Source organism: Sminthopsis crassicaudata, chromosome 2 (genome assembly GCF_048593235.1).
Source record: "Sminthopsis crassicaudata isolate SCR6 chromosome 2, ASM4859323v1, whole genome shotgun sequence".
In the NCBI taxonomy this organism is placed as follows: Eukaryota; Metazoa; Chordata; class Mammalia; order Dasyuromorphia; family Dasyuridae; genus Sminthopsis; species Sminthopsis crassicaudata.
Window position 1 is genome coordinate 456,334,452 of NC_133618.1, and position 24,059 is coordinate 456,358,510.

The window sequence follows — 24,059 nt, forward strand, 5'->3', positions numbered from 1 at the left end:
GAGACATAAAGAAGTATGCTTGTGCTGATTTTAAAGCATCTTTCTTTTTCCAGATGTGTCGAACTAAAGTGGTGGACTTGAGTGAAGAGGTATCTCAACATGCATGGTATCCTTGTACAATCAACTACCAATATTCATATATGGTTCAGACTACTTTCTGGCTCAGGGTAAGAGATTGGGATAAAAATCTCTTAAAATTCCCAACATACTTTTATACTGATTCCCTATTCTTATATATTGATCTATCCATTAAGAGAATTTATATAGGTGAAAATTCCCTTGTGAATGTGAGGCTTCTTTGAAATTGACTTCAAACAAGAATATTTCCATTGCTGTCCAGCCTTCTCTTATTTTCTGTTTCTCCCTCCCCTTAAAGACCTGGAAAATGACTTTAATATCATATGTTCTTTTCTTACAGGCTTACTTCTCCCAGCCAATGGTAGCCACAGCAGTTATTGTCCATCTGGTGACTGATGGAACAAATTATTTGGACCAGAAACAGGAGACCATCAGTGTTCAGCTATTTGATACAAAAGAACAAATTCATGATCTGGGTATGATTTACATATAAAAAACCAAACATATGTGTAGATATATACACGTGTGTATATATATGTATGTGTGTTCACATATATACTCATAGACATATAATTGTACACATACTTGATTTTCTTTTGCAGGATTTACTTTTAACTATTGTATATGTGTATATATTAAATTATATTAATTAATATTAGAACTTGAAGCAATGTTAGATATTTTATAAAAGATGGACCTGTGACCTAGAGAGAAGAAGTTTCTTCACTGAGGCAGATAGCTAGTTCATGGCTGAATTAAAACTCAGTTCTCCTGTGTCCCAGTCTAAAAATTTTTCCCCTATCATGAAGTCTCTGTAAATTCCTTGGAATGGCAATTTCCTCCTTTCTCCCCACAAAAGCATCTTATGGTGCTGAATGACTGATCATAATTGTTCTGGAGAAAGCAATGATAAAAACATGAGATAGAAGAAACTCCTGTCCTGTGGCATACACAGATTGAGACACACAAATTATCTCTGAGATTGTCCCTAGTTGGCTGCCTCTCTATAGTTTCTGAGATGCTGTGCTTCTCTACCAAAGGGCCCAATTAGGCCTAGTGTTGACTTCAAGGCCCCTTGAGTATCTGCCTAGCAGGAGGTGAATTGATATCACCACCCTGAAAATATTACACTGCCTCCCCCTGCCCCCCAACATCTCCTCAGTCCCTAACCCTTCTGGCAAGCTCAGTATTGTGGTAATCAGGGGATTGGGGAAATGGATGACTTTCAGTCCTGCAATTCCAAAGTGTTTGGAATTCCAGGCTGATGCTGCTCTGGCAGTCCCTGTTTCAAAGTGGGAACCAGGCATCATTCCACAGAGAGCTCATTTCAAAAGGCCTGTGGGAGGGAGGCAGACAAGGAGGTCGTTTCAGGGTCAGGTAGAAGCCAAATAAGAAGGGAGGAATTTTGCCCCCTAAATGGTCAAAGAGAAAATAATAAATAAAAAGAGAAAGAAAACTACCATGTGTCTTTTAGTTCATAGGGGATCTCTATCTTGATGAGGGGAAGCACATTTTAAAATACAATTTGTTGTTGTCTTTGGTCCTGGGCAAAGATATTTGGAACAATTAGATATCTTTGATGCAGCTAAACCTGTGAATGCAATCTCTGTTATAATTGTTGAGTGTCTTGTTTGGTTAATGTATTCAGTCTTTCCTCATTGAGTCCTCAAGTAGTGCTGCATGCTTACACGTTCTGCTTCCACACTTCCCCCTTCCACTCTTGTCAGCAGGGTTTGCTGTGGCAAACACAATGACAGTTTAGGTCACAGGGCCAGGTTGAGAGGGAAGGGGAAAGTGACACATGTAAACAAGGCCAGGGAAAAGGCTTTATCTTATTTGAGTGAGGGTGGAGAAGGATTGGACCATCTGAAAAATGGTATTATTGAGGGCATGATTCCAAAGAGAAGGAGGTAAAGAAGAAATTACTGTAATGAATGCTGATAGAAGGGTATGGATAGGAGAAAGAGAAGCTGGATGTAGGTGAGTAGATAGAGTGGAGGAAAGAGAATACCCAGAAGCCTAGGGAGTGAGAATGGAAGGAAATTGGAGAGGGTTTTTTTACACAAAAAACTCAGACCAAAACAACCTCCCCCCCCAAAAAAAAAAAACAAAAAAAAAAAACCTTTCAATCAAACTTGAAATCCCCATCAGCTGCACAAATGGGGCTTTTGTGTGGTGACATAAAAGGGTCTGGAGGCTTTGGAAAGGGCCTTTGGGAAGTGTGTGAAAAGCATTGACTAATGAGTGTCCTCCCCTCCATCTCTCTGTTCCACCCCCTCCCCACCCCAGGTGTCCATGTTCTAAGCTGTAGGAGCAATCCCCTGATTATCCCGGTGATCCATGACCTCAGCCACCCCTTCTACCACAGCCAAGCTGTCCTTGTGAGTTTCAGCTCACCACTGGTTGCTATCTCTGGGGTGGCCCTGCGTTCCTTCTACAACTTTGACCCCATTACCATCAGCAGCTGTCAGAGAGGGGAGACCTACAGCCCGGCTGAGCAGAGGTAAAGCTCTCAATTCCAGCTTTCTCTCTTATTCCCTTCTTCATTTCTTCAATACTCCTTACAAATGGTTTCCCTGCTTCCTCCAGTTGTAACCTCAGAAGGTTGGACCAGGAAACTGAACGGAAGGAACATAAACCTAAATGGTCTTCTTGATGCTGAAAAAACTCCCAATGTTCCTAATGCTTAATCAGAAAAAGATATTGATTTGTTCTTTTTTTTGTTCCCTCTAAATTTTTAATTGCCATAAAGTAGGGATATGCAACATTTAATTACAAGTGAACACATATGTCTCCTGGGTAATGAGAAAAGCAAGATGGGGATTGACCCATGCTAAATTTCAGCATTCACTCTACTTCACCCCAGAGTCTTATGCCTTTTAGTGATGGTCAGAATAACTGCCCCTTCTCTATTCAAGAGATCCTCAAAGCATGACCCCAAAGAAATCTCATAATCTGTGATATAGTCTTCAGAAATATTAATATTTCACTTATGACCAGATCTTTTATTTTTCTTTTGTTCACCAGTCATTTATTTATGATATTTCAATTATTTTTTACAGCAACAGTTTCTGTTATTGTTTAGTTGTTTTTCAGTTGTATCTTACTCTTTATGAACCCATTTGAAGTTTTCTTGGTAGAGATAATGGGATGATTTGTTCTGCCTTGCTCTTCCTCATTTTCCAGATGATAAAACTGAGATAAATGAGGTTAAATGACTTGCTTAGGTTCACACAGCTAATAAGTGTTTGAAGCCAGGTTTGAAGTGGATATGAATCTTCTTGAGTCTAGGCCCAGCACTCTATTCACTGAACCACCTACCACCACTTTCTGGAAGCTACTAGATGCTTATTAATAGATTGATTGGTTAGTTGATTAATTTTGTTGATTAATCCAAAATGACTCTCTAATAGTATTTATTTGTATTTTTTACTTTATCCTTCCAAATCTCCCACACCCAAAATAATCTAATGAATATTTTCTCATTTGATTCTACTTCAATCCTCCTTAGATTGATGTGGATTCTTGTTCTAAATCTGCCTCTAACTCATTGTCTGGCCCTAGGCAATATGCTCCATCACATGTGGCTCTTGTTCCCTGAATTCTTTTTCTTGAGGAACAATCCTTTTTTTTTTTTTTTTTAAGTTTTTAATATGCTTTATTATGATTTTTATAGTTCCTTTAAATTCCAACACTTTCTAGTTAATATTCTATTTGTGTTAGAGAAGAACCCTATGAGCTCTTGTGTTCTATATTTTCCCCCTCCCCATTTTAATAGCTTTATATTTTCACAATATGTACAAAGATAGTTTTCAACATTCATCTTTGTAAAATATTGTGTTCCAAATTTTTCTCCTTCTTTCCCACTCTCTCCTCCTATAGACAGCAAACAATCCAATATAGGTTAAATATGGGCAATTCTTCTAAAAATTTTCCCATATTCATCATGCTGTTTAAAAAAAAAAAAAAAGAATCAAAAAGTGAGAGAAGAAAAAAAAAAAAAAACGAGAAAAAAACAAGCAAACAAACACAACAAAAAAATATAGTGAAAATACTTTGATCCATATTCAGCATGGATTGCTTTTTCCATCCCAAATCTATTTGAATTGCTTTGAATCACTTCATTGTTGAAAAGAGCTAAGTTTATCATATTTGACCATAAATATAATCTTGTTGCTGTGTACAATGTTCTCTTGGTTCTGCTCTCTTCACTCAGCATCAGTTCATGTGAAATCTTTCCAGGTTTTTCTGAAATTAGCCAGCTTGTCATTTCTTATACAACAATAACATTCTATTATCCTCTTATGCTGTAACTTTTTCAGCCATTCCTCAACTGATGGGCATCCACTCTATTTCTAGTTCCTTGCCACCACAAAGAGGGCTGCTACAAACATTTTTGCACATGGTGGGGGGGTCCATATCCCTTTTTTATGATCTCTTTGGGATACAGACCCAGTAGTAGTACTGCTGAATCATATGCATATTTTCATAGCCCTTTGAGTATAGTTCTAAATTGTTTTCCAGAATGTCATGTTCTATATTCTAACACGCTATGTCCTAAGCTCCCTACTAATGACTGATTTTATAACTATTGCGTGGAATGATAAGTATAAAGTTTTGTGGGTAAAAGATAATTTTGGGCTTTATTATAAGAGCTAAGGCTAGCATAGGACTTTCTGTACAGAGAGGGCCTTATGAATGTCTATTGAAAGACTTACTGAAGGAAAAAAGACAGCTCTATGTAGCATGGCTCTGAAGTTATGGAATCAGTATTCTCCCTCAGCAATTGATTCCCCTTTGTCACCCTTTTTCAGTCACCTGAGTATAGAGGTTCCTATATATACAGTATCCTTAAGTATCATTGTAGCCTGTAGCTGTCATGGAGCACACAAACACTATTTACCAGGCAGATATGATTTGGGCTTGGGGGAGGTAGGGAAGACACTAGAAAGGCTAAGAAACATTTCTAGGAATACACAACAGCTATTAGAACAATAACAAGATGAATGCTGTAAGTGTAATGATCGATATATTTTGTTTCCAATAAGGAATGGATAATTCTGAAACAAAGAAACAACAAAAACTATCTGAGGACCTAGTTGCTAGTATATGTATGGAAGAAGTGGTTGGATGGTAGTATCTGACTTTTCAGGTCTTTCTTGCTTTACTTTAGAGGAAGTGGTAATGAGGGAAGCAAAGAAGACAAGGAGTTCAGAAGGGGGGTGGAAAAAAAGAGGAATATCTCTATTACTAAATCAATCCAGTCAGTGTGTTCTGACCTAGATTCAAGGCCTCTGATCACTCTGTATAATAAGCTGTATAAATTCAGAGGTCCAAAGAAAGGAAGATCAAATTTCAAATGAGAAGTCCAGTTGTGTAAGTCCGGTCAAATCTCAGCACATAAATTAGAAAGAGGAGAGAGAGAGAGAGAGAGAGAGAGAGAGAGAGAGAGAGAGAGAGAGAGAGAGAGAGAGAGAGAGAGAGAGAGAGAGAGAGAGAGAGAGAGAGAGGGAGAGAGAGAGAGAAGGAGGGAAACAGAGGGAGAGATGGAGGGGGACAGGGAAAGATGGAGGGAGACAAAGAGAGATAGAGAAAGACAGAGATTAAAAAAAAGAGACAGAGAGAAAGAATAACAAAGAGCAGAGACACAGAGACAGTGACATTAAAATGAAGAGGAAGAGAGACACGAAAGAGACAGAGGCAGAAATAGAGACAGACACAAAAGAGAAAACAGAGAAACAGAGAGAAAGACAAAGATAGAGAAAGAGAAAGAAATGAACTTGAAGGAAGGTTTTTTTAAAGAGGCCAATTAGAAGAGGAAAGCTTAGATTGAGCCCTGTCTGTATAAGTGTGAATGTTCATGAGTATTCATGTGCCTTATTCCTATTCTCTACCCCTCTTCCTTCACTCATTCAGTTTTAAGCAGGAATTGAACAGTTTATTATGAAATGTGAAGTACTGTGTGTTTAGAAAAATAATTAATTTTTTTTTCACATTCCTTTTTTTTTTTCCTCACAAAAAAAAAAAAAAAAAAAAGCATATTCAGACCCTGGAGCCTGGTTTGAGCAGGGCTGTTACAACAGCGGAAACTAACTTTTGGAAAAACAGGCTTTTGAGGCTTTTGTTCCTGAAACTCTTTCACCACTGATTTTGGTTCTTCAGCTTCAGTCCATTTCCTGGGTGGTTTCATGAGCCTTCCAGGGACTGGGGCAGCAGGCCTGCATGCTGTCCATGACAGGGACAAGGGTGACCTTGTACTGTTTATAAAACTTGGGATTTACTTCCAACAAAGGAGGACCTCAGGCCTTTTGCCAAAATAAATTGCTTACTCTCCCTCCCAAGTGTATGGAGAGTAAAAGGCTTATTCTCTCAGGTGGAAATGAGATTAGAATGGTCCCCAAGAGACAGCAAGTCAGGATGATGGGCTTTACTCATGATTTCCCTGTATTATCATGGGCTTGCCCAACTTTGTAATTTTATTAGTTATTATATCTCTGCTCAGAATAACCTTCTTACATTCGTTTTTTACTTTGAAATCTTTTCTTTCCTATATGCAAAATATAGTAGATGATCATTTTGTGGAATGAGTAAAATCACTAGCCAAGCCTCACCTCCTTTCGCCTCCCTGCCCCACCTTCAACTTATTATTCTCTTTTCCATTCCTTCAAAAATGTCAAAGAAGCTTCCTCTCACTTTGTTTCACTTTCCATTTTCTTTTCCACACCCCTTTTAACTCCATCATCTCTTATTAAATTCTTTCTATTCTACTTTTCTTGAAATAAGAGCAAATTTTAGGAGATATCTACAAACTGTTTATTCTGTAAGAAATTATAGTAATATCAGTTATGATGATGCATACCTATAATTCCTGCTGCTGGAGAAGCTAAGGCTGGTGGATCATTTGAGCTTGGGAATTCTTGGGGCTTAAAGCAGATTGTGTCTCTACATTAAGTTAAACACCAATATAAGAAGCCCTTAGGGATAGAGGGACCATGAGAATGCTTAAGAAAGGGGAGCCCCAGGTTAGGCTAAAAACCAGAGCAGATCAAAAGTTTTCATTCTGGATATTAGTGGGATCCAGTCCATGAGTAGCTATTGGACTTCCTTTCTGGGATAATTAGGGACATTGGGCTTCCCCATCCCTACTCCAACAACTATTAAACATAAAACTGATAAATAATTTCACAGCCTCTAGGACTAGAAGAAACCCTATAGGTAATGTAATCCAACCTTCTTATTTTACATATTGTAAAAGAAAACTAGAACTGAGAATCAGAGAGAGGAAATGCCTTGCTCAATGTCACACCCACAGTAAATGACAAAGGCAAGGTCAAACCAAGTCTGACTATCAATTCAGTGCTCTTTCTGGGGCCCATAACAAAATTGTATGTTCAAATACCTATATAGGTATTTTGTACTAGTGACTATATAAAAATGGAAAACTGAGCAGACTTTCTTCATGTCCCTTTTAAAAACTATATCATATTGCATCCTATGTGTGTGTATCAAGATGATTTTTAATATTTAATGTTTTCAAAAATCTAGAAAGTAAGGAGTTCTATTGGAAAAAAACAAAAAGAATTTAGTCAATGAACACCTAAACTACCCTTACCCTCTTTCCTCTACTATAGCTTTCTCTCTAAACTGGATTAGAAGATCAGTAAGGTAGCTTCTGTATCTAACACTTCAAGACTCTTTATGTGTCTATTAGAAGTGAGAGTGTTAGGCAGTTACCTGCATCTCTCAAATTAAAGCAACAACTAAGGAAAATTTTTAAAAAGTTGAGGTTGAGGTCAACTACCTTTATCCAAAAGTCTCTCTCAGACTCTGATTCCAGGTCAACACAATTTTGCTTTTGTTTATTAGCATTCATGACTTCTGAGGAGAATAAAAATTTAATTTCCATGTATGAAAATAGGGCAAGGGGTAAGAAGGGGAGCCAGAAATTTGGAAATAAGTTTCACAAGGAACATCAATATTATTGGCCTAGAAAGCATTACTATTTTATTATTTTAAGAAGATTTGTTTGTTTTTTTCTGTGATGAAGACTATTGCAATTTTAGTGGAAGACCTGGATTTAAAAAATCTAAGGACCCTTTTTGACCTAAATGTATAGTCCTTTGAGTAAATGCTCAGAGTCCTGGACTATTATTATAAAACCACATGACAAGTGTATTGGTAGATGTAGATTAGACAGCATCATCTTTGAGATGGCAATGATGTGTATATGTATATATACACACATAATGTAGTAGTTCATTCCACATGAATGTACAATATGAACTATGTGCAAATCATACACATGTACCTATCAATGTCTATATATGCATTATCACATAATTACCAGTTTTTCTCATGTTGCAATATTCTATTATTTTTGTTTGATCTCTTCCCCATCTATAATATGTGTGTATGTGATAAGTAAGCATTATAGACATTTTGTTCTACACTTTAATTATGTTTTTCAATCATATCCAATTCTTTGTGGCCAGATTTAGGATTTTCTTGTCAAAAATATTGGAATGATTTGCCATTTCCTTCTCTAAATTATTTTATAAATGAGGAAACTGAGGCAAAAAGGGTTCAGTAACTTGCCCAGGGTCACTCATCTAGTAGGTATTTGAACTCAGGAAGTTGTATCACTCTATATACCATGCAATCTAAATGCCTAGGTTTTTGTTTATTTGTTTGTTTTTAATGACCATTATGTAATCATATAGAATTGTTATAAGGTACAAATAAGATAATGTATGTAAAGTTCTTTGTTAATATTGATACCTACAGATGAGGTTTTGTTGTTGTTACTGGAAATATCTGGATATTTTGAGAATTCTTTATGTAGATATGCATTCATCTATAGACATTGCATTGTGTGATATGTTAGACATTGCTTCAATAATCAGATAAACATTGCACCCCCAGTTCTTAGAGTATGCCTAGATTGTAAATCATTTAAAAATCATTACTTAGTAAATAAAGCTATCTAAAGTCATATGAATAGTTAACCAATTAGCTAACAAGGTCAGGGCATTCCCTCTCAAGTATTCACTTTGGAGACAGCAATAAGCATGAAAAAGAAACCTACAGATGCATTTGCTCAAAGGACCATATATTTAGGTCAAAAAATGACCTTGGTTATTCTAATCCACCTCCCTTCCACTATATAGGAAATTAAAAGCCAAAAGGTTACGTATTCTACCCAGGAGTACAAAATATCAGAGCTGTAGTTTGAACCCAGTTCACTTTTGTTGTAATTGTTAATTCTATTTCATTAACCAATTCCTAGATTCCACTAATAATGGTAAAAATCCAACATCCCCATCTGATATTGAGGTGATTTTATCTCATTCCTGTGAATTTTTAAGTCATTCTCCTGCCTCTGAGGAATAATGTTATTTTTCTTTCATTTTCTAGTTGAACAATTTATGAGTATTAATGTGTGTATACACATACACACATATTTATATCCCATACACATGTATGTGTATATATACATGCTATCTCCCCTTAATAGAATGTAAACTTTTTGAGGTCAGGGATTTTTCTTTATAGCTATACTCCAGCACCTAGCACAGCACCTAATATCTAGTATAATGCACTTAAGAATTACCTGTTGATGGATTTCAAACTTAGTTGGCTAAGGCTATAGAAGAATCTGAATTTGAACTCTGAATATGTTTTTGTGTTATTGATTTTTTCTTATTCTATCCCAATACCACATCACCTTAATATAGACAGAGTTAGCTTCACTTAGCCCCTTTTTCCAACAAAGCTGAAATGGTTTGGACCACTGCCAAGCCTTCACTATATGAAGAAGGTAATTAGTATCGAAGATGGAATAGATTTGGGAATGTGACTAGTTATGAGGGGTGTCTCTTGATTAGCCCTTGATTTGGTAACACCAGAACCCAAAGGGGAAAGGCACCCCTTTCTAAAAGGTTGTCAGAATATATTGACTAGGCTGAATAATTGAGTGTGTTTTAGCTGACTGCATATTGAGAAGCATTGCATGGTAGGGAAGTAATTCAAGGGAGCAGACAGCAAAACAATAACTTGCATAGCAGATCTATTTACATGGAAGACATTTGATTATTTTTTTTTTCTGTCTTTCTTGCTTGCTTACAAAATGTCAGTGGTCACACTGTTTGATTTCACTACCTGTCATATTGACTATAGAATTACAATATCTTAGAGGTCTCTACATGATATAATTCAGAGGCCTCCAGGAATTGTGGAAAGGATTTCAAGGCTTTTTATGGAGCCTTCAAAAGGACCAAGTCAGAGAAAATTAGAAACCACAATAGAAATCAAAACAGTTCAGTATCTATTATTCCATATATGTTATCTTCCACTTCAAAGGTATATAACTTCAGAGCTTTCTACAATAACCATATGGTGTACTAAATTAAACTCATCATTTCAAGGTATTGTTGTAGTTGTTGTTTCTTAATTCTGAATTTTTAAGACACTAAATTGAGTTATCAGGAGACATAACTCTGCCACCAAGTCAATATGCACTTTGGATAGGTTGCTTTCTTTCTAATCTTCAGAAAAATAATAACTTAATGAGGATTAGAGTTGGAAAGGACATAGACATCAGTTAATCCAACTTTCTCATTTTTCAAATTAGAAAATTGGAACTGAAAGAGGAAAGATAATTTTCCAAGGGTCAACCACCTAGAGTAGTTGGGATTTGAATCCCAAATAACCCCAAATCCAATGTTCTTTTCATTACTCCTCCAGGAGATCTTTTCAGTTCTAACATTCTTTATCCTGGCCTTAGACACTCACTAGCAGGGTGACCCTGGGTTAATCCTATTTGCCTCAGTTTCTTCATCTGTAAAATGAGCTGAAGAAGGAAATGACAAATCACTCTATTATCTTTGTCAGAAAATCTTCCCAAAATGGTGTTAAGGAGAGTAGGACAGAACTGAAAAACAAGTGAATACCAAAACAAATGGCCTGAGTTATCTTCCAGCCTAACTTTCTGCATTTTTTAACCTATCATTATACAGTTTGTACTTTGACATCCTTTATTCATAGAAATACATTCGATGGAAGATCAATCCTTTTTTAGGCACCTACTTTGGAGCATATCAAAGACATACTTTTCAAAGAGTCATACTATGTTAGATCATTAGAGCAGTTCTATAGCTGTAGTTATCCAATTAGATGCAACCAGAAGAATATCCAACAACACCTTCAGAATTAGGACTCATCAAGAAGTTGTGAGGCAGCTTGGACATAGTGAGTAGAGCTTTGGACAGGGAGTAAAGAAGAACTGGCTTCAAGTTTTGTTTTAGATATTCACAACAGATGTCTAGTTGGGCAAGACAATCTCTCTGATCCTCAGTTGTTTTTTTTTGTTTTGTTTTGTTTTGTTTTTTATCTGTAAACTCGGAGGGCCAGATAACCTCTGAGATTTCTTTTAGTAGTAAATACACAATTTCATGATCTTATGATTTACCAAATGCTTACTATGTATCTCACCCTGTTCTAATAGTTGTCTTGTAAGATACAAATATAGAATCAAAACTGAAACATCAGATCCTGAGCTTGTGATTTTACTGGAGAAAGAGAACTAGCACTTATACAATCATTGGGAAATGGTACATATAGAATTCCATCATGTCCTAAATTGTGGATCAGATGATAAATTCTATGGAAATCCACATGAGATAGAGATGTTTGTATATTAGTCAGTGAAGACTTCATGGAAAAGATGGGAAGTTAAGCTGGGATTTAAGGAACATATAATATCTAGATTTTCAGAGAAGTGCAGGGCAAGTAATAGTCAAGATGTAGTATCTAGTTAAAGGTTCAGTGGAGGGAATGAGCATGGGATGTTTATGGATCATTGAAAATATTGTCTGGATGGGGCAGCTACGTGGTACAATGGGTAGAAGATCAGCCCGAGAATCAGGAGGACCTGAGTTCAAATCCTTTGTCAAATACTTACTAGCCGTGTGACCCTGGACAAGTCACTTAACCCCAACTGCCTTATCCCTATCTACCCCCCCAAAAAGGAAAATAGTGCCTGGGAAGGGATACAGGGTAAATGGCATTGGTGAACAGAAAATAGTAACAGCTAATAAATATATGATAATAATAACAACAGTGGTGAGGATGATGATGATGATGATGATGATATCCAACATTTAAATAGCACTTTGAGATATAGAAAGCTCTTATAAATATTATCTCATTTTATCTTTACAACAGTCCTGGGAGATAGATATTAATATTATGATGATCATTTGATTATCATGATCTTCCTTTAAAATAAGTGCTAGAAACATTATTATCCTCATTTTATAGCTGAGGAAACTGAAACTGAGAAAAAGGCTAAGTGTGTTGCCCAGATTTATATAGTTAAGGAAATAGTTGAGGGAGGATTCGAAATAGCTCTTTCTTGACTCCAAATCTAGCATTAACAACCCTACAGTGGTCCCAAGTTCCAAAGCTCATCTAAGGCCCAATTCTGAAATATTGTATGTATTGACTATTGACTAGTATTATGTGCTGGACTTTTGTATTCATTTCAATATTGCTGCTCTAAAAGAGTCTTCAACCAGTGAATCCAGATGGTGAAGGATAAACACTTACTCTGTTCACAGGATCTTTGGCCAAAGAAGGGTATCCCTGACTTTATCCACTTTTTGGCCATGAGTCATCATACGGAAAAATAACTATTTCTTAGGCTCATCAGTTTGGAGCTAGAAGGAACCTTGAAAGCTCAAATCCATTATTTTTACAGATGTGGAAAATAAGGCTCTGAGAGGAGAGATGCTTTGGCCCAGGTCAGACAGGAATTGAACCCACATTATCAGATTCCAAACCTGTCACTCATCTATTTCACCATACTACCTCCCTAGGCAACGTCCTCCACTAAATAACCATTGTATTCAAAGACTTCTAACTTAAGTCTCACTTGAACATTTATCACTCTCATTTTAACTCATGTCCATCATCATGCCATGTAGCGTGCTGTTGTCTCCAGAAGCTGCCAGATCACTCTCTGGGAAGAGATCTGCTGTGTCTACTCAAATCTTTCAGACAGATTCTTCTTCCTGTAGTGAACCGTTGTCTCCAGGCAGTTGCTATTAACTCTTGTCCAGAGAAGTGACTTCCCTTCCTGCAGAGAGCTGTGTCAAGCCAGATGTAGTGCAGAGTCTTCTCCTCTTTAACTCCTGTCCTTCTCCAGTCCAATCTCCTCTCCAGGCCCAATGTTGCCTCTTTTATCCTCCCAGAGAATGGGCGTGGGATAATGCAAGGGCTTCTGGGAAGAACCACTTTAGCCAATGAGCTTGCTCCTTCTATCAAGTGAACCTGAGTTCTCACCTTGTAATTGTCCAGACAACCTGAATTCTCACCTTGTCACTGTCCAGACAACCTGAGTTCATGGGAAAATGACTTAATCCTGTTTACCTCAGTTTCCACATCTGTAAAGTGAGCTGGAGAAGGAAAGGGCAAACCACTCCAATATCTTTGCCAAGAAAACTCCAAATAAAATCACAAAAAAATCATATATTATAAAAATAGCTGGATAATAGCAATAACAACATTTGACTATGGGAAAACAAGGCCTAGAGATAAGAAGTGAGATGATCATGATAGTCCTATATCTGTAGGTGCAGTACTAAAATCTATATTTCTTGCCTCCCAGTCTAGGTGTGTGTGTGTGTGTGTGTGTATGTGTGTGTGTGTGTGTGTGTATGTGTGTGTGTGTAATGATCTTGTTTTAGCCCCAGTGAAATTCTATCTCTGTGCATGGCACCAACGAGTGGTTTGTGGGAAAGCATAGTTATTCTGTATTCTACTAACCTCAAAAGCTTAGAGATATACCTCAAACATCCTTTACTTCCTTTTAAGAGCTTGCTACAGATCAATCACTCTTGAATTTATCTACACCCTTCTTGAATCTATTTACATTCACTGCCTGTATAACCTCTGGGAGTAATGAGTTCCTTATGTTTATTACATACTATATGAAGTGGTATTTCCTTTTGTGTGCCCTAAAATGACTTCCTTTAAGTATCAAGAGGATGTCCTAGTTCTAGGGTTCCCAGATTTGGTGAGTGGATCCATGTTTACTCTCATCATGTCCTTCAATCTGTTTTTTACTTTGATCATATCCTTCTTCAGTCTTCAACGTCCCAGTAACTTGTGACTAGATGTCTACTTGTTAAAGTATGCTAATGGCCTATTTCTTGTTTCCTTGACAGCTGTGTGCATTTCTCCTGTGAAGCCACTGACTGCCAGGAGTTGAACATTGAGAATGCATCTCTGAACTGCTCTAACACTGAACGGTACAATGGAGCCCAATGCACCATCAGCTGCAAGATGGGTTATGTTTTGCAAATTCACCGAGATGATGACCTCATCAAAAGTCAGGTTAGTTGAATAGTCGCTTCCAACAACTCTCAGTATAGGAAAACCAGTGGTCTAGGGCAAGGCTTGAGGTAAGGGAGGAAGAAAACAATCATTCATTTAACATTTTTTATGTACCTACTATGGATAAAATCAGACACTATACTAAGAATTGGAATATCCTCCCTCCCTCCCTAACCCAGCTGTGATCATGCTTTTTGGAGTTATTTCAGACAGGGTGATTCAGTCCTTGCTGACAACACAAAATCCAAATGGATTCTAGCGACACTGCTCTCATTTTCTTACTCCTGCTATTATGATCACATAAATGAACTTGATTCATAATATAGAATTATTAATGTAGAATTGAGGTACCTTAGAGGTCCTATAGACCAATGTACTCATTATCCACATGAGACAGTTGAAGAGAGATTGTTATCTGAGTTCACATAACTAGTAAGTAAATGAACTGTAATTTGAATCCAGATTCTCTTACTCAAAGTTTCAGGTTTCTTTTCAACTCTAGCATACTGGTTCTCCTTTAAGTTTCAGTACAAATAGAATTGTGAGATTTAGAGCTGGCAGGTACCTAAAGATTATCCAGTTCAACAACTTCATTTTATAGATGAAGAAAGTGAAATTAAAAGGATGAAACAAGTCACCAAGTCATACAGATAGTAAAGAGCAGAATCAGAATTCTAAGCTATGTTCTGGAATTTTCCATTTCAGTACTCATTCCACTGCTGGATGCCCCATGTTTCATTCCTCTAAATTAGAAAAAGGAGAAGGCATGTTACAAATTGGAACTTAGTGATGATTTATGTATGTTTCTGTCTCCCACTTTACTGCTCCATGCAGTTTCACCTAGTTACGTGCCAAGACCTGGGATAACAAAGCATTACATTAGAAGAACCTTTGGTTCTGAATGGTATTCCAGCTTCATCAATTCAATATAAAGTGAGAAACGATTAAACTGTTACTTCCAGACAGACTTCCACGTATTCATATTCATACTGCACTTTTTATGAGACCTCTTGTACAGGATAAAAGCAAAACACATAAAAGATTTTCAACAACATTGAAAAACAACATTACAATGTGGCAGAGAGGACTTTGCCATCTTAATGGCATCTGCGTTGAGATTGTACCATCCGCTCAACATGGTTTTAGAAAACATAGACTAACAACTGTGAATTATTAGGCCAGGAAATATCTTGTAATGGCTTAATATTTTTTCCACTCAAAACATATGAACTCTCTCTCCCCTAAAATAAGGGAAAGATAGTTTTTTTTTTTGGTTTTTTTTTTTGAGGGAGGAGTATGTAAAATGTGAGGGGACAGACATTTCAACACTTCTAGAAACATTTTCAAGAGGAAGAGTGTAAGTCTGGTTTCGTGTCTGAGTTGGATTGAAATGAGTCAGCTCAAGTTTTTCATATAATTATTCTAAAGGCAGAGTTGCCTTGCAATTCCTTACACATAGTTTATGCACTGAAACAGAACACTTGGTTCTGATTTCTGCTTTTACAAGGAGAAATGTATATGACCATGAACCAATCTTTGCCTGCATAGGAGTTGTTCCCACAGGAAAATGGGCAAAGTGTCACACATAACACTTTGGACTTCTTCAAAAAAAGGTTTTAGAGACAAATGAATATAGGTATGTGGTATATAGCTGGTATCAACATAAGATACCATTGCTTTTAGAAATCTGCCCATTTCTCCTTCAGCATTATTCTAGGTCTAAAAGGATTCTTTGCAGGAAACATAGATGGGGTGATTAATTGTCCAAAGTCAAGTTTAAATGCTTTGCATCTTAGTCTGTGGTTCCTTCTTTCCTTTACACTGGGACTGAGACTCATTTGGGGTATTACCTGCACCCCAGAGTTGGCATTTGTTAGTTCCATCTCTTTTCTTCCTCTTTTCCTAGTCTTTCAAATCAGTTTATCTTTCATTAAAGATGTTTGGAAATAGAATGGGATAACATAGATTGGTAATTAGTACCAACTGAGGACCTGGTGTTGCCTGTGTTTGTGTAAGGACTATGCATGGAACTGGAAATATGTTCCTCATCATCAAATGGAAGGAGCCTTAGGGGAATTGGGTAACGAAGGCAGCCTGACAGAGGCAGCATCTGCTTGGGCAGAGAGGAGGAATCACAAAACAACATCTCCCAGAGCACACAAGTTAAGATGCCATGCCAAAGAGTCTTTATGAGTCTGGGGCGGCCTATTCTATCCAATTCACTGTGAAGGCAGAAACAAGTCAAAGGATGGATTGGTTGAAAGAACTGAGAATGTGTATGTCTGGAGAAGTAAGAAATCAAAGGTCAAAGAATAGGATCAAAGAATTTAAAACTGAAATAAATTTAAAAAATACTTCAGGCTAAAGATTGTCTAATCATTTTTGTTTCACTGACCCTTTTGGCAATCTAATAATGCCTATGAGCCCTATTTAAAAATAATATTTTTAAATGCATAAAATAAAATAAATAGAATTACAAAGGAAATCAATTATTTTGAAATGCAAATTTTAAAAAATCACAAGGACCAGATTAAATACTCCTAATTAAACCAAATCCCTTACTTTACATCTGAGAAAACTGGCCTAGAAATATAAAATGGTCTGGAAGTAAGTTGGCAAACACAAATAATTAAGTGGCTCTTATAACTCCAAAATCAGGACTAAGAGAAAAACCACCATTACTCCTATTATCCTGTGGATTTACAAAGACCGGAACTAGAACCAAAAAATCCTAGATGTTACAAACAAGTTATTAGAATTTAGGTCAATATAAGGAAGCACTTTCTCATAATTAGAACTAATAGTGTTCTAAGATAGAGAAGAAAATAAGACTGCCTGATAATATTATCATACTTGAGATGTTGGATTATGGAAAATGAAAGATCTGTTGGGCATCTCCTTTCCTCTTCCCTCTGCTCCCTTCTTCTCCTCTCCCTTTCTTTTTTCCTTTCCTTCCCTCCCCTCCCCTGCTCTCTTCCTTCCACCCTCCTCCTTTCCCCTCCTCTCCTTTCCTCTCTTCTTCTTTCCCCTCCTCTCCTCTTTGTCTTCCTCTGCTCTCTTCTGCTTTCCTTTCCTCTCTTCTCCTCTCTTCATTCCTCTTCTCTCTTCTTTGTCTCTCTCCCTTTCTTCTGCTTTTCATAGTTGATGTTCCTAACCTCACATTAGCTTACATCTTTTTACTCCTCCAGCATCCCCAGGATCCCTATGCCCTGTCTTACTCTCCTGTTTAATGGTCTCTTCTCAGCTCTCCTTCCTCTTTCTTTCCCTTGCTTCCCATGAGCCTGTGAGTTGTCTTGCTTCCTATCCATAATGTTGCTCCAACAGAGAGGTGTTATTTAAAACCCAGCAGTGCCTTTGCCTTGTGCAAAAGCATCATCAATCATGCCAACAAAAGAAAGCAGCCGCTCATGTGGGCTCAATTAGGAGCACAGTAGTGGGCAATGGTAGAAGAGGACCTGGAAGGGAACATACAGCTGTGCATTTTTAAGGGGAAGAAACTTCACACATGAAGCATCTCCTGAAGAAAGAATAGTTCTCAGGCCATGGGAAGGAGGTGTGGCTTTAGTCAAGCCTCTTCTAGAATCCCCCCAAACTGAGTATTATTATTTTAAGTATTAGTTGTTTTAATCAACACTGGCTTATGTGGTGCCAAGTCAGAGAATATAATACTTTCTTCGCTTTTCTTCTTTCCTTCCTTCCCTCCTTCCTTCCTTCCTTTTTTCTTTCCTTCTTTCTTCCCTCCCTCTCCCCTTCCTTCCCTCCATATCTTCCTCCTTTTCTTCTTCCTTCCCTCCTGTTTTCCCTTCATTTTTCTGTCACTTCATTTCTTTTCTCTTTCTTCTTGATTAATTTTTTAGTATCTTTCTTATCTTTCTTGTTCCTTTTCTCCCTTTTTTTCTTTTTCCTTCTCTGCTTCTTTCCCTCTCTTTAATTTCCCCTTTACACCTTATGCAAAACCCATTTGGGAAAGTAACAAAGGGGAACCACACCAGGTGGTGGTGACATTCATGATCTTCCCCTCTTCTACACTTCCCTTCCCGCAAATGACAGCTAATAAAAAGAAAACAACAGCTAAGGCTGATAGCATCACACCTCAGGCTGTGTGGTCTCATCAGATCTCACCGAGGTCACTACTGAGAGCAGGGACCTCCAATAGAAAGCACTAGACCCTAGACCAGTTTCTCATTCAAGAGATGGTGCTGTTTCCTTTCAATCAGCCATGAAATGTGACCACTTTATAAAGCAGAGAAGATAATGTGACTAGAGGCTTGGGTCTTCATGTTGGTATGTCAGCTGAGGCTGACCAGCTGGTAGTTGTGTCCTTTCCAATGGGAATTAGATGCAGTGGCCATCTTGCCACTAGGTTCCATGGCTATCTGAGTTTTGCTCATTGTCTAAGGTTATCCCTTTCACAGCTATATCTCTGCCAAGGGAAAAGTTATGATCTAACTGTATATGTTTTAATTAGTAAAACACTTGAAGATCTCTGGGAATGATTTTTCTGTGAATTTGAAGTACTGTTATTGTAATGTTACCTTTCTTGGGCTTTTGGAAACAGATCTCTCTTTTCTGAAAACTAATAGGCTATTAAATTCATGGGTATTGGTCTGACCTTTCTACCACTGTAGAAGAATTATCTTCGAAAAAATCCAAGAGTTATCAAGAATATGTCCTAGTTTGATAAGCTTCTGTAAAAGATACTGGGAAGTTTTCAAGCAAAAAAAAAGAGGAAGTCATTGAAACACTGTTCTTTTCAGTGAAAAGTCCCATTACTCTAGAAAATTTCCATTACCTGTTTGCCAGGATTGGACATGCTAAAAACATAAGTAAAAATCACTTGGAAATCGTTTTTTGTTTGTTTGTTTGTTGTTTAAAGATCCCAAGAAAATAATTGTTGTTTCAAAATAAAGGTATAGATAAAAGCATAAAAAAAAAGTCAATAAAGTGGCTTTATAAACACTGAGGTTCAATTTGAAACCTATTTGTTTCAATTATTTCATCAGAAACTTAGATGAGAGAATAAAAATAGAATGCTCATGAAATTTGCAGATGATTCAATGCTAATACAATTTGTTAAATGACTATAAATCAGAAGTTATTATAAGGGAAAACACTTTGTAACCCTGAAATGCTATATAGGCATGAGTTATTAGTTTACCCAAATATGTCTTGAAAAGCCAGAATGATAGAACAAGTTTAATAAGATGGAACTATTTAAATCCAATATGTCTGCATTTTTTTAAATCACATAAGGACAAATGGAAAAGGCTTATCAAGGTAACTATTCATGTGAAAGATATTTGGGAATAGTCATGGGTTACAAATCCAATTGGCAATCAAAAAGATAATGATTCATTAAGAGAAGAATGTATCTACAATTAGGTAGCTAACTATCCTGTCTTGCTCAGGCCATATCTAGAATATAGTATTCCACTCTGGGCATCACATTTTAGGAATGATAGCAAACTGGAATATATCCAGATGAGGAGATCAAGTATGCCAGGATGGAAAATCATTCCATATGAAAACTGGGAATGTTCAGATTGAAGAAGAGAATACTTAGACTGGTTATGATTGTGGCCTTGTTTGATACTTGTCCACCTCAAATCAGGAAAGAATTCATAGAGAAAGAAGAAATAGAAAAGGCCATGCATTTGCTTCTATTTGGCAAGTCAGATGGGGAGATGAGACAGCTATCATTCTCACTTTTTCTATCCAGAGACAACATTTCTTGTCTCACTTAAAGGAGGAAGAAAGGGTATTGTGTGTGTGTGTGTGTGTGTGTGTGTGTGTGTGTGTGTGTGTGTGTGTGTGTATAATTTATAATAATAGTAAGATTACTTTTTCTTTTGGTTTTATTAAAAATTAGGTCTGATCAGTTTTCTGCTCAATAAACTCTAGTAGTTCTCTATTACCTCTAAAAGCCAATGTAATTTGGCATTTAGAATCCTTTACAACTTGGCCATTACCTTTCTTTCCAGCTGTATTATATGTAGTGTTTTCTTCAACCACTATATGGTACAGCCAAACTGGCCTTATTGTTCCTCATTTTTGGCTTCCCATGCCTGGCTACCCTTAGTACTTAAAATGCTTCCCTCATCTTTATCTCCACACTATTGAGTCCCTAGTTTTCTTTAAGACTCAGGCAAAGCATGTCATCTTTTAATCTGAAGCCTTTCTTCATACTATCAGCTGATATCCCCCCAAAATACACACACACACACACACACACACACACTCAGATTTGTCTGGTGTCTGTTTTGCATATCCATCTATCTACACATGTGATTCTTTGCTCCGGGATGGCAGGCATGAATTCATTCTCTTTATATTAACAACATTTAGTACATGGTAGGGATTTAAGAAATGTCACTTATTGCTTACTTACTTGCTTTTCTCCCACAATAAAATAGTTTGGTAGTGGGACTAGGCTAGTGAAACAGAAAAAGAAAGGAAAGTCAGAGTTTTAGGTTTAGAATCTGAGGATCAGATAATGGATGGGGTATGTAACTTTGCATCAGTTTCTCTTTTCCTTTCTGAGTCTTAGTTTATCTGTAAAATGGGGAGGTTAGGTCAGATGGCTTATAAAGTTCCTTTTATCTCTAAATATGTGATCCAAATGATCTCTAAAGTTGCTTCTATACCTGTTTTGTGACTTGATAAGATTTTCTGACAGTGTGTTCCCCTTTCCCCCACTCCCCTCATAGGATTGCTCAATCAGGTATAAATAAAATATCTTGTTGGTTGGTTGGGTTTGCTTTTGTATGATGCAGAGCATCTAATAGGTAATGGAGAGAGAGTATGGGAATGGGAGGGTCCTAGGGGATTATAGTATTACAGCTCTGACATCGGCTCTGTGCCCAAGGCGGTGCAATGTCCTATGCTGCTCTAGGAGACATTGTAACTTGCCACTAGCAGGACCTATTTGTACAATGCTTCTGCCTTTGAAAAGGTGCCCACATGGGAGTTTCCAAGCCATTGGCTCCTTTCTCCCTTCTGAACATATCCATGTATCAAATACAGACAGGTCCAAACTCCTACGGAAACAATTAGGGTGTTTTGGCACTAAGGAATTTCAGGTCCCTTTGATGTGTGTTGAAAAAAGAAAGTCTTTTGCTTTTAAAATCCCAGATCAATGTTTGGCATTTCAAAACTCCTGTGATTTGGCCAGAATTTTTCCTCAATGAAACCCTCAAGGCCACAGGTGATGACTGTCACTCACTTGGCATTGTTACCAGTGGCTTCTCCCTCCCTCCAAGCACTATCTTTCTCTTGGGGTTTGGATCTCTTCCACTGCTAGTCTATTGACAAAAAAAGACAAAAACAAAACAAAACAAGCTCTTTCTCTTTCTACTATCACTATTTTGCAAAGAATTATTGAATATCTCCATAAAGTAGTGGAGTCTGCTCATCTCTCTCCACAGAGGAATAATTTGATTCACATAAAGATGACATAATCTGTGAATGGTAGAGACAGGGTTAGAATCCAAGTTGTCCATTTCTTCTTTTCTTTGTGTTCTTTGTGTTATTTTTCTCAGTTTCCCTGAATTTCACAAAGTGAATATTTGTAGGATGGCATGCAGCTCGCATTCTATAGATCTTGAACATTTTCCCATTAATTCTCTATTCCTTCCTTGAGTCTAACTCAACTAGCAAACTAATCATATAGCCTTATTAGCCAGTGTTTATATTTGTTTACTCATTTATTTGTTTGGTGAGGCCCTTTGGTTAAGTGACCCGTCCAAGAGTGACACACCTAGTAAGTGTTAAATGCCTGAAATTGAATGCCAGATTTGAATTCAAGTCCTCCGATTTGGCCTCCTTCAGGCCTGGTGGTTTTCTATCCATTGTGCTATTGAGCTATCCTTCAGTCAATATTCATGAAAACATCATCTCTAATCTAAATTCACTTTATCCCCCTCTCTTCCCCCAAAATTGGAGAGTCATTGATGGAGTTGAGAAAGAAACAGTAAAACCTCTAAATTTTGTGATATGACTCCTGCTCTTCTGCCAAAAGAAATAATAATACTTCTGGCTGGTCATAATGTGCTTTGGGAACCACATTTTTGTAGCTTGGACAGAAGATGTCATGGTATGTTAGAAAAGATACTAGACCTAGGGGCAGAAGTTCAAATTCTATAGTAGGTGATTATGGGCAAGTTATTTCCCCATTCTGGAGCTGTTTCTTCAGCAATAGATTGGAGAATAATGCCAACTTTATTGTATACTTCTCAGAATTACCATGAAAAGTGTCCTTTGTAACTACCTCCCCATCCTTTTTTAGGGGGGGTGGGTCTACATGTGTAATTTTAGACCTATGTAGAACTCCTGATGAGAAAACATCCTCTGCCAGTTCCTATCAACTTCTCTTCAATTTATTCTTAGATAGTTTCTGGGGGATTAGGGGTTGGAGGTGGATACACTGAAAGGTAAGTTACTTCTCCAGGATAATACACAGTATATGTTAAAGTGGGATTTGAACTTAGGTCTCCCTAAGGGATACTTAGCCATTATCACATACTCTTTTGTAAACCTTAAAACACTCTATAAATATGAGTTATTGCTTTTGTTATTAACAAAAAACAAAATAAAAATAAGATTCTCCTGTTCATGGGAACAAAAAGGAAAAAGATTTCCAACTTTATTCAGTCAGAAGAGTAACCTCCCAATAAAACCAAAATGTAGTACATAATGTTGTTACATTTGTCCAAAAATTGTTGCAGCTTTCACAGAGTGGGTACAATGTGTTGATAATAGAGTTATACAGATAAAATTGGAATAGAGTTAGAGTATATTAGTATAAAAGGAGGTGATTTTTCAGAATTAATTTCATAAAGAGAATCTACAGACCACTATGTCAATACACATTGTATACATTTTAACTGTAGTGTTACTATACTTTTGATAAATCCAGTGAAACAGGCCTATGTTATTGGAAATTGCCATTTTAAAAATGAAATCTTAAATAGCACCATCATTGATCTGGGCTGTTTTTTCCACTGATACTGATAGAGATTATAACACATGTCTATCTTCTCAGCTTTTGTGCTTCCCATAGTTTCATGGAAGCCAAGCTGAAAAGAAGCTCAAAAGCCATCACTCACTTTCGAGATGAGGAAATATGCTCAAAGAGGTTGTTAGTAGCCTAGGATCACTTGGATATTAAACATCAGAGAGGAAGTTTGAACCCATGTCCTCTGACTTCGGGGAGAGGATTTTTCACAACACATCCCACTGCTTCTCCTATCAATTTTCCAGAGAGTTGCTATTTGATATATACTTAGAGCAGCTGGTGGTGTAGTTGCTAAAGCACTGGATCTGGAGTCAGAAAGAACTGAATTCTAAATTCTGTCTAAGACACTAGCTGTATGACTTTGGTCAAGTCACTCTATCTCTGCTTTCTTCAGCTTCTTAATATACCAATTGGTGATAACAATAACAAATAATTCTTAGGCTATGTCTAAAGATAAAATTAGACTATATTTGTAAAGTGTTCTTCAATTGCTAAATAAATGCTGACTGTTGTCATTCTTATGATCATTAATAATTTGCCATTTGTTATCCTTATTTTTACTATGTAAATAGAC

The 24,059-nt window shown here is 37.1% G+C and overlaps 1 protein-coding gene across 1 annotated transcript in view; it reads left to right on the forward strand.

The window, feature by feature from the left end:
* The window catches only part of PAPPA (pappalysin 1), a 263,111-nt gene that overhangs the window by 180,078 nt on the left and 58,974 nt on the right, over positions 1-24,059 (forward strand). The window contains exons 11-14 of the mRNA XM_074292900.1: positions 54-167; positions 419-554; positions 2,368-2,581; positions 14,304-14,472. Coding sequence (XP_074149001.1) covers positions 54-167; positions 419-554; positions 2,368-2,581; positions 14,304-14,472 — 633 coding nt within the window. The remainder of the gene's footprint in view (positions 1-53; positions 168-418; positions 555-2,367; positions 2,582-14,303; positions 14,473-24,059) is intronic.